The 11,543-nt window shown below is 45.9% G+C and overlaps 2 protein-coding genes across 2 annotated transcripts in view; both read left to right on the forward strand.

Moving 5' to 3' along the window:
* The window catches only part of LOC112070761 (tubulin alpha chain), a 3,417-nt gene extending 1,132 nt beyond the window's left edge, over positions 1-2,285 (forward strand). Inside the window, exons 2-4 of the mRNA XM_024138210.2 lie at positions 352-574; positions 742-890; positions 1,150-2,285. Of these exons, the coding sequence (XP_023993978.1) occupies positions 352-574; positions 742-890; positions 1,150-2,127 (1,350 nt within the window). The 3' untranslated portion in view covers positions 2,128-2,285. The remainder of the gene's footprint in view (positions 1-351; positions 575-741; positions 891-1,149) is intronic.
* A 3,899-nt stretch (positions 2,286-6,184) lies between these two features.
* The window catches only part of dnajb2 (DnaJ heat shock protein family (Hsp40) member B2), a 17,665-nt gene continuing 12,306 nt past the window's right edge, over positions 6,185-11,543 (forward strand). Inside the window, exons 1-2 of the mRNA XM_070439116.1 lie at positions 6,185-6,465; positions 9,765-9,855. Coding sequence (XP_070295217.1) covers positions 9,791-9,855 — 65 coding nt within the window. The 5' untranslated portion in view covers positions 6,185-6,465; positions 9,765-9,790. The remainder of the gene's footprint in view (positions 6,466-9,764; positions 9,856-11,543) is intronic.

An 11,543-nucleotide genomic window follows, 5' to 3' on the forward strand; every position in this document is an offset into this window, starting at 1 on the left:
AAGATGGTGGTCACACTTTTTAGCCGAATCCAACCGGGATAGCCTAGTGTAGCCAATGACTTGGCATAAATTGAATTTTTCTTAATGGGTGACCATATCCCTCCTGTATTTATTTAATTATTTATTCTTCAGATTTGACTTTCACTTTCAATAGGGATCTTACAGTAATATATTAATGATTGTATTTGCAGCGATACAATAAAATCGAGACTGTCTGAAATGGCTTTCAACTTTTTATTTTATCAATCCACTCCTTCAACACTCCAACACTTCACTGTCATAAATGTGTATACACCTGATTTGATTCAAGTTTCCATGTGGTTGATCTCTTGTACCGCCTCTCTCTTTCAGCGTGAGTGTATCTCTATGCATGTGGGCCAAGCCGGAGTCCAGATGGGTAACGCCTGTTGGGAGCTGTACTGCCTGGAGCATGGGATCCAGCCAGACGGACAGATGCCCAGTGACAAGACTTGTGGAGGTGGAGACGACTCCTTCAACACCTTCTTCAGTGAGACCGGAGCCGGAAAACATGTCCCCCGTGCCATCTTCGTTGATCTGGAGCCCACTGTCATCGGTAAGATGAGACATACTAGAGAAAGCCCATCTTTGAATGTGCTGTTTTGATATTCTGTCCAAAGATATTCGAAATATTCAGATATTAGGATTTCCGAATATTCCAAATACTTGGATATTCTCATATTTGCAATATTCTGACATTTGGAATATACCTTTGTCTTTCAGATGAGGTGAGGACAGGTACCTATCGCCAGCTGTTCCACCCTGAGCAGCTCATTACGGGTAAGGAAGATGCTGCCAACAACTACGCCCGCGGTCACTACACCATTGGCAAAGAAATCATTGACCTGGTTCTGGACAGGACACGCAAACTGGTGAGTCATCATTCTCGATAACATAGAGTTCTAACTAGGGGTCTGCTAAAGAGACAGGGTTCTAGATGGGTTTTAACATGTTCTAAAAAGGTTATTTGTAGGGTAATAAGGTTCTACCTGGAACCATTAAAGGGATCTTCTAAACGGACAAGCAAAAAACCCTTTTATGGTTCTAGGTAGAAAATGAGAACAGGTTCTCCATTTTATTCTTACTAACGTAACATATGTAATGATGTTATTGTACCATTTCTCCATTCAGGCTGACCAGTGCACTGGACTCCAGGGATTCCTCATCTTCCACAGCTTTGGAGGAGGCACCGGTTCTGGTTTCACCTCCCTGCTGATGGAACGTCTGTCTGTSGACTACGGAAAGAAGTCTAAGCTGGAGTTCGCCGTTTACCCAGCTCCCCAGGTGTCCACGGCTGTGGTGGAGCCYTACAACTCTATCCTGACCACYCACACCACCCTGGAACACTCTGACTGTGCCTTCATGGTGGACAATGAGGCCATCTATGATATCTGCCGCAGGAACCTCGATATTGAGCGTCCCTCGTACACCAACCTCAACAGGCTCATTGGCCAGATCGTCTCCTCCATCACTGCCTCCCTGCGATTCGATGGAGCCCTGAATGTTGATCTGACAGAGTTCCAGACCAACTTGGTGCCCTACCCCCGTATCCACTTCCCTCTGGCTACCTATGCCCCAGTCATCTCAGCTGAGAAGGCCTATCATGAGCAGCTGTCAGTCGCTGACATCACAAACGCCTGCTTCGAGCCAGCCAATCAGATGGTGAAGTGTGACCCTCGTCACGGCAAATACATGGCCTGCTGTCTCCTGTACCGTGGYGACGTTGTTCCCAAAGATGTCAACTCTGCCATCGCTGCCATMAARACCAARMGSASCATCCAGTTTGTGGACTGGTGTCCCACTGGCTTCAAGGTGGGTATCAACTACCAGCCCCCTACGGYGGTTCCTGGAGGAGACCTGGCCAAGGTCCAGAGGGCTGTGTGCATGCTGAGYAACACCACAGCYATCGCTGAGGCCTGGGCCCGTYTGGACCACAAGTTTGACCTGATGTATGCCAAGAGAGCCTTCGTGCACTGGTACGTTGGTGAGGGCATGGAGGAGGGAGAGTTCTCTGAGGCCAGRGAAGACATGGCAGCYCTGGAGAAGGAYTATGAAGAGGTGGGCACTGACAGCGTGGGAGAAGAGGATGAGGAGGGAGAGGAATATTAAAGGGTTAAACAAACTAGGCGTTTGTCACCCTACATTCCAACACTGCTGGAGGCCTACACTTAACATGACAGCAACACATTCCCCAATGCAGTGTTAACAGTCTCTGCTACATCTTGTCATATTGTGTCAGGGTTCTCAATAAACGCATCATAAACCAACTCATCTGTATGTGGTTATTTTTAGTCTCAAAGATGATTATTATGACTTTCAAATAAGCAGCTCGTAAGAACTCATGCTTTGATAAGTGCAGGCTGCAGCTTCAAAGAACATTGTTTTATGTCATTGTCTGCTAGACTAGAACAGGTTTGAAGTCTACTAGAGTAGAACTGGCTTTATGTCTGCTAGGGTTAGGCATATGGGAGGCGAAGTCAAGTGCAGGAGAGCGGAGTATAATAAACAGGTGCACTTTAATACCGGTCAACAACGACAGCACATAAAACATACTAGTGCCAAAAACACGGTCTAATAACAAAAGTGCAGCACCTGACAAATATCCCACGTAACAATAAACAATTACACACAAAGACATGATGGGGAACAGAGGACTAAATACATGTAGATTGATCGGGGAATGAAAACCAGGTGTGTATGGAACAAGACAAAACAAATGGACATATGAGAAATGGAGCGGCGATGGCTAGAAATCCGTTGACGTCGATCGCCGAACGCCGCCTGAACAAGGAGAGGAGCCTTGACGCGCGGCTCCAGCGGTGTGCCGACACCGGCCTCGTGGACGACCCGGAGGGCGAGGCGCAGGGCGATCCGGCCGGCGACGGTGAAACTCCCGTAGCAGTTCGGGGTCCAAAACATCCGCAACCAGGACCCAGAACCTCTCCTCCGGACCTTACCCCTCCCACTCCACGAGGTACTGAAGGCCCCCTGCCCAACGCCTCGAATCCAGGATGGAACGAACGGAGTACGCCGGGGCCCCCTCGATGACAAAGGGGGCCGGTCCTGGCAATAGGACTGCAGAAACCTGCCCACATCCTGGTTGACCCTCTCTACCTGCCCGTTACTCTCGGGGTGAAAACCCGAGGTAAGGCTGATCGAGACCCCCAGACGTTCCATGAACGCCTTCCAGACTCTCGACGTGAACTATATCCTCAGGCACCCCGTAGTGCCGGAAGACGTGAGTAAACAGGGCCTCCGCAGTCTGTAGGGCCGTAGGGAGACCGGGCAGAGGGAGGAGATGACAGGACTTAGAGAAACGATCCACAACGACCAGGATCGTAATGTTTCCCTGTGAAAGAGGTAGATCAGTTAAAAAATCCACAGACAGGTGTGACCAAGGTCGTTGTGGAACGGGTAAGGGGTGTAGCTTACCTCTGGGCAGGTGTCTCGGAGCCTTACACTGGGCACACACCGAGCAGGAGGAAACATGGACCCTCACGTCCTTAGCCAAGGTGGGCCACCAGTACTTCCCAGTCAGACAGCGCACCGTCCGACCCATCCTCGGATGACCAGAGGAGGGTGACGTGTGGGCCCCATAGATCAACTGGTCACGGACAGCAAACCGGAACGTACATACGCCCGACCGGACACTGGAGGGGAGCGGGCTCTGTACGCAACGTCTGCTCAATGTCCGTGTCCAGCTCCCACACGACCGGCGCTACCAGGCAAGAGGCCGGGAATATGGGAGTCTGATCCATGGGCTGCTCCTCCGTATCATACAGCCGGGACAGTGCGTCTGCCTTCGTATTCTGGGAACCTGGTCTGTAAGGCAGGGTAAACACAAAACGGGTAAAGAACATGGCCCACCTTGCCTGACGAGGATTCACTCTCCTTGCTCCCCGGATGTACTCCAGGTTGCGGTGGTCAGTCCAGATGAGGAAAGGATGTTTAGCCCCCTCAAGCCAATGTCTCCACGCCTTCAACGGTTTAACCACAGCCAACAGCTCCCGGTCCCCCACATCATAGTTACGCTCCGCTGGGCTGAGCTTCTTCGAGAAGAAAGCACAGGGGCGGAGTTTTGGTGGCGTACCCGAGCGCTGTGAGAGCACGGCTCCTATCCCAGCCTCGGACGCGGCCAGCTCCACTATGAACGCCAAAGAGGGATCCTGATGGGCCAGCACGGGAGCCGAAAAGCCCTGTCCGCCTCAGCCGACTACTGCAACCGTACGGGACCCCCCTTCACCAGTGAGGTAATGGGAACAGCCACCTGGCCAAAACCCCGGATAAAACTCCGGTAGTAATTGGCAAACCCTAAAAGAACCTCCTTTACCGTGGTGGGAGTCGGCCAATTACGCACGGCTGCAATGCGGTCACTCTCCATCTCCACCCCTGATGTGGAAATGAAATACCCTAGGAAGGAGACGGCCTGCTGAAAAAACAGGCATTTCTCAGCCTTGACGTACAGGTCATGCTCCAACAGTCGTCCAAGTACTTTGCGTACCAAGGACACATGCTCGGCGCGTGTAGCGGAGTAGATCAGAATGTCATCGATATACACCACTACACCCTGCCGGTGCAGGTCCCTGGTCCTCCTCTCATCTACAAAGGATTGGAAAACTGATGGAGCATTCATCAACCCGTACGGCATGACGAGGTACTCATAATGCCCTGAAGTGGTACTAAACGCTGTCTTCCACTCGTCTCCCTCCCGGATACGCACCAGGTTATACGCACTCCGAAGATCCAGTTTCGTGAAGAAGCTCGCCCAATGCATTTACTCAATCGCCGTGGCGATAAGAGGTAGCGGGTAACTGTACCTCACCGTGATTTGATTGAGACCTCTATTGTCAATACACGGGCGTAGACCTCCATCCTTCTTCGTCACAAAAAAGAAACTCGAGGAGGCGGGTGAAATGGAGAACCGAATGTACCCCTGACGCAGGGATTCAGAGACATATGTCTCCATAGCCACCGTCTCCGCTTGCGACAGGGGATACACGTGACTCCTGGGAAGCGCAGCATCTGCCAGGAGATTTATCGCACAATCCCCCCGTCGATGAGGTGGTAATTGAGTCGCCTTCTTTTTACAGAAGGCGAGAGCCAAATCAGCATATTCTGGGGGGATGCGCATGGTGGAGACCTGGTCTGGACTTTCCACCGTGGTAGCACCAACGGAAACCCCTACACACCTCCCCGAAGACTCTCGCGACCACCCCGTGAGAGCCCTCTGTTGCCAGGAAATAGTGGGGTTATGACGAGCTAACCAGGGAAGGCCTAGTACCACGGGAAACGCAGGAGAGTCAATGAGGAAGAGACTGATTTTCTCCTCGTGACCCCCCTGCGTCTCCATGGCCAGGGAGATGGGGGCTTCCCTGATTAGCCCCGACCCTAATGGTCGACTATCCAGAGCGTGAACCGGGAAAGGTCTAACTACAGGAATAATGGGGATCCCTAAACTAAGGGCTAACGCTCTGTTACCACCGATAGTGGTCGATGAGGGCCCTGTCGTTCCAGATCCATAAGGTGTCCCGTGTGGCTCAGTTGGTAGAGCATGGCGCTTGCAACGCCAGGGTTGTGGGTTCATTCCCCACGGGGGGACCAGGATGAATATGTATGAACTTTCCAATTTGTAAGTCGCTCTGGATAAGAGCGTCTGCTAAATGATGTAAATGTAAATGTGTCCTTCTGCCATTTCTTCATCCAGCCACTAGATGGCAGCAGTCACCACTGAAGGACTTTGAGTCTACTATCAACAGCCTGTGTGGAAATGGCTCTTGAACTGTTGTTTACTTTTAGCATTACTGCCAAATCAAAATTTGTAGGAATTATGCTTAATTAAATCCTTACATGAAGCATTTTTGTATAATAAATCATGGAGGTATATAGCTGTCAAATTAAAATGTTTGGTACTGTGTCTAATTCAGTTCACTCTGGTATAAGGGATTACGTTTAGTTATGTTCCCTTGAGTTGGGTTAGTTGCCTAAATGCCGATATTTTTTATTTTTTTTTACTAGTAAAATTGCTATCATCAAAGTAATTTGTAGACCTACATTTATCCCAATGCAAGTAGCAGACAGGGCGGGGAGAAGTGTAGTGGTAAAACACTGGCATGTTCTAGACGTTCTATTTTCCTCTGTCGGCGCTCAGCTGATTGTGACGTGGTCATGTGGAGATATACCAAGAGACGGGTGAGGTGTCGAGGCAGGGGGACTGCGGCGTTATGGTGCGGGCCAGGCCACAGAGGAATACGGGCAACTCATATCGTGGGAATTCACTATAGTAGCCTTTAGACATTCTGAAATTACTGTATAATTCTTCCGTGGACAGTTGGACCCACCTCTGTTCGCCTGTCTCGAAGCGCATTCCAGAAGCTTTCCGTAATAATTAATTTCAAATTTTTAAGAGAAATTGAGACACCGAAAGGAGTTGCTGGTACTCCTAAAAAGGTACAGTAGGCTATCCATATTCATTATCCTTTCATGCGTAGGCTTATTGTTTTTTTTGTTGCGTGTGGACTTTCTGTCAAGTTATGTAGCCTACCAGTTGTCTTTCTCTTTCAGCTCGGTCCAAACCATATACATCGCCATTCCAATGTTCGGTTCCCTACACGCTTAACATATTAGGCAATATTTAGTTACAATGTGTCCACGTCTTAAAATTGAAACATTTGTCTAGTCTGAAACGCTCCAATTTTCAAGTGTAACATACCATTTAAATCTCACACCCTAGCTCCGGCGGCCTGAAGCATGTGTGTATGTGTGTGTGTGTGTGTTGGTGGCAGCTGTCATATGTCAGGTCTCTCTCGGGAGGAGCTGGAAATAACCAAATAATATTGTGTCGGGCTTCCAGAGAACTCAGAGGCACATTGCCAACCTCAGGGGGAATACCCGTGGATGGTCACTGTCATTAGTTTACCTCACAGGCCCAACTGTCAGCGGTTTATTCTGTTGGTGCTGGAAAGATTGACACGGGCTACATAACGGTCCTCTCCGAATGATATCATTAGTCATTGTAGATGCATGAGCCCATGAGTCATATCCCACCAGTTGAAGGCAAAAGATAAATTAAGGTTAAATAAAATAAGGAAACATCAACAGTGTATTAATACAGTAATACAACTAGACTAGTGACCCAGTAACAGTGTATTAATACAGTAATACAACTAGACTAGTGGCCCAGTAACAGTGTATTAATACAGTAATACAACTAGACTAGTGGCCCAGTAACCAGTATATTAATACAGTAATACAACTAGACTAGTGGCCAGTAACAGTGTATTTAATCAGTAATACAACTAGACTAGTGGCCAGTAACAGTGTATAATACAGTAATACAATAGACTAGTGGCCCGTAACAGTGTATTAATACAGTAATACAACTAGACTAGTGGCCAGTAACAGTGTATTAATACAGTAATACACTAGACTAGTGCCCAGTAACAGTGTTTAATACAGTAATAACACTAGACTAGTGGCCCAGTAACAGTGTTTAATACAGTAATACATACTAGACTAGTGGCCCAGTAACAGTGTATTAATACAGTATACAACTAGACTAGTGTGGCCCAGTAACAGTGTATTATACAGTAATACACTAGACTAGTGGCCAGTAACAGTGTATTAATACAGTAATACAACTAGACTAGTGGCCCAGTAACAGTGTATTAATACAGTAATACAACTAGACTAGTGGCCCATAGACAGTGTATTAATACAGTAATACAACTAGACTAGTGGCCCAGTAACAGTGTATTAATACAGTAATACAACTAGACTAGTGGCCCAGTAACAGTGTATTAATACCAGTAATCACAACTAGACTAGTGGCCCAGTAACAGGTATTAATACGTAATACAACTAGACTAGTGGCCCAGTAACAGTGTATTAATACAGTAATACAACTAGACTAGTGGCCCAGTAACAGTGTATTAATACAGTAATACAACTAGACTAGTGGCCAGTAACAGTGTATTAATACAGTAATACACTAGACTAGTGGCCCAGTAACAGTACTATTAATACAGTAATACCAACTAGACTAGTGGCCCGTAACAGTGTATTATACAGTAATACAACTAGACTAGTGGCCCAGTAACAGTGTATTAATACAGTAATACAACTAGACTAGTGCCCAGTAACAGTGTATTATACAGTAATACAACTAGACTAGTGGCCCAGTAACAGTGTATAATACAGTAACAAACTAGACTAGTGGCCCAGTACAGTGTATTAATACAGTAATACAACTAGACTAGTGGCCCAGTAACAGTGTATTAATACAGTAATAAACTAGACTAGTGGCCCAGTAACAGTGTATTAATACGTAATACAATAGACTAGTGGCCCAGTAACAGTGTATTAATACAGTAATACAACTAGACTAGTGGCCCAGTAACAGTGTATTAATACAGTATACAACTAGACTAGTGGCCCAGTAACAGTGTTTAATACAGTATACAACTAGACTAGTGGCCCAGTAACAGTGTATTAATACAGTATACAACTAGACTAGTGGCCAGTAACAGTGTATTAATACAGTAATACAACTAGACTAGTGGCCCAGTAACAGTGTATTAATACAGTAATACACTAGACTAGTGGCCCAGTAAACAGTGTATTAATACAGTAATACAACTAGACTAGTGGCCCAGTAACAGTGTATTAATACAGTAATACACTAGACTAGTGGCCCAGTAACAGTGTATTAATACAGTAATACACTAGACTAGTGGCCAGTAACAGTGTATTAATACAGTAATACAACTAGACTAGTGCCCAGTAACAGTGTATTAATACAGTAATACAACTAGCCTAGTGGCCCAGTAACAGTGTATTAATACAGTAATACAACTAGACTAGTGGCCCAGTAACAGTGTATTAATACAGTATAAACTAGACTAGTGGCCCAGTAACAGTGTATTAATACAGTAATACAACTAGACTAGTGGCCCAGTAACAGTGTATTAATACAGTAATACAACTAGACTTGTAGCCCACTAAACTCATAAGGCATTACAAAAAATGTAAAAGAAAATACCATTGAACAGTAATAATTCTCACAGATTGCTCCTTTAATAAGTTATCCTATTATAATCTTAAGCTTTTTAGTCACAAGATGAGATGAAATGGGACACACACTTACAGTAAAGAAGGTGTCACGCACATAGATCTGGTAGAAGATAATACAAAGAAAGAAAACAACCGTTGATTTGAATTTTGAATAAGTTAAAGATGTCACGCCCTGACCATAGATTGCTTTGTATGTTTGGTTTGGTCAGGGTGTGATCTGAGTGGGCATTCTATGTTGTATGTCTAGGTTGTCTGTTTCTGTGTTTGGCCTCGTGTTTGGCCTTTTTACCTCGTCAGATCAGGGATTCGATCCAGCATCCTTTCGGGTTACTGACCCAACGCTCTAACCGCTAGGCTACCTACCTTTCGGTTACAAGTCCAACGCTCTAACCACTAGGCTACCTACCTTTCGGTTACAAGTCCAACGCTCTAACCGCTAGGCTACCTACCTTTCGGTTACAAGTCCAACGCTCTAACCACTAGGCTACCTGCCTTTCGGTTACAAGTCCAACGCTCTAACCACTAGGCTACCTGCCGCCTCTATATGAGATCAGATGGGTCCTACAGTTTCAATAAAGGGTCTAAACAGATTCGTTCACAGACCACTTGATGTCTATGAGAAACTACTCGAGTGTATTCTACTCTGATGACGTTGTTGTTGTTGTTGTCGTCCACAGTTGCAGTGGGGGTGAGTGAGGAAGACATGGTGGATTATTATAATGTTCTGGGAGTGTCACGAAGCGCCTCTCCGGAGGACATCAAGAAGGCGTAAGTACAGGATTCATACTATATTTTACTTGACCAGGTTAGTCTTATTGAGATTAAATATCTCTTGTACAAGACAGACCTGACCAAAATAGCAGCATACAAAGGGTTTTCAGACACATTAACAATATAAAACACAAAGCTATACAGTTAAAAAAATCAACAACATACATTTAGACATTGACAAGCTGCTTTGGGGAGCTGTACACAACATCTAGGGGTCAAAACATTGACAAGCTGCTTTGGGGAGGTGTACACAACATCTAGGGGTCAAAACATTGACAAGCTGCTTTGGGGAGCTGTACACAACATCTAGGGGTCAAAACATTGACAAGCTGCTCTGGGGAGGTGTACACAACATCTAGGGGTCAGAACATTGACAAGCTGCTTTGGGGAGGTGTACACAACATCTAGGGGTCAGATAGACTGGTAGACTGGTCTGGTTTATCTGTATATTTATAGGTTAACTAGTAGACTGGTCTGGTTTATCTGTATAGTTATAGGTTAAATAGTAGACTGGTCTGGTTTATCTGTATAGTTATAGGTTATTAAATAGGTTCTGCATGGTTCTGGATTATCTGTATGGTTAAATAGTAGAACTGGTCTGGTTTATCTGTATAAGTTAATAGTAGACTGGTCTGGTTATCGTATAGGTTAAATAGTAGACTGGTCTGGTTTATCGTATATGTATAGGGTTAAATAGTAGACTGGTCTGGTTATCTGTATAGTTAAATAGTAGACTGGTCTGGTTTATCTGTATATGTATAGGTAAATAGTAGACTGGTCTGGTTTATCTGTATAGTTAATAGTAGACTGGCTGTTTATCTGTATAGTTAAATAGTAGACTGGTCTGGTTATCTGTATTTTCTTACAGTAGCTATTGATAGCTCAACCACACAGACTGATAAGTTACTGGACAGACACAGACCTTTTAGACATAAATTACTCATGTGTATCCCAAATTATACCCTATTCCCTACATAGTGCACTACTTAGACCAGAGCCTATGGCACTCTATTCCTACATAGTGCAGTACTTTTGACCAGAGCCCTATGGCACCCTATTCCCTACATAGTGCACTACTTTTAGACCAGGTCCTATGGCACCATTCACCATAGTGCACTACTTTCTGACAACGCCAGACAGGGAAGTGCACTAGGGAATAGTGTGCCATTTGGGATGTAGTCTCCGTTTCATGACTCACCGTTTCGAAAGGATGATATTCCCCATCCGTCTCTCTCCTCCCTCTCTCCTCTCTTCTCCTCTCTCTCTCCTCTCTCTCTCTCTCTCTCTCTCTCTCTCTCTCTCTCTGTCTCTCTGCTCTCTCTGTCCTCTCTGTCTCTGTCTCTCTCTCTCTCCTCTCTCTCTCTCTGTCTCTCTCTCCTCTCCTCTCTCTCTCTCTCTTCTCTCTCTCTCTCTCCTCTCTCTCTCTCTCTCTCTCTCCTCTCTCTCTCTCTCTCTCTCTCTCTCTCTCTCTCTCTCTCTCTCTCTCTCTCTCCCTCTCTCCTCTCTCTCTTCTCTCTCTCTCTCTCTCTCTCTCGTCTCTCTCTCTCTCTCTCTCTCTCTCTCTCTCTCTCTCTCTCCTCTCTCTCTCTCTCTCTCTCTCTCTACTCTCTCTCTCTCTCTCTCTCTCCTCTCTCTCTCTCTCTCTCTCTCTCTCCTCTCTCTCTCTCTCTGTCTCTCTGTCTCTG

Source organism: Salvelinus sp. IW2-2015, unplaced genomic scaffold (assembly GCF_002910315.2).
Source record: "Salvelinus sp. IW2-2015 unplaced genomic scaffold, ASM291031v2 Un_scaffold1418, whole genome shotgun sequence".
Lineage (NCBI taxonomy): Eukaryota > Metazoa > Chordata > Actinopteri > Salmoniformes > Salmonidae > Salvelinus > Salvelinus sp. IW2-2015.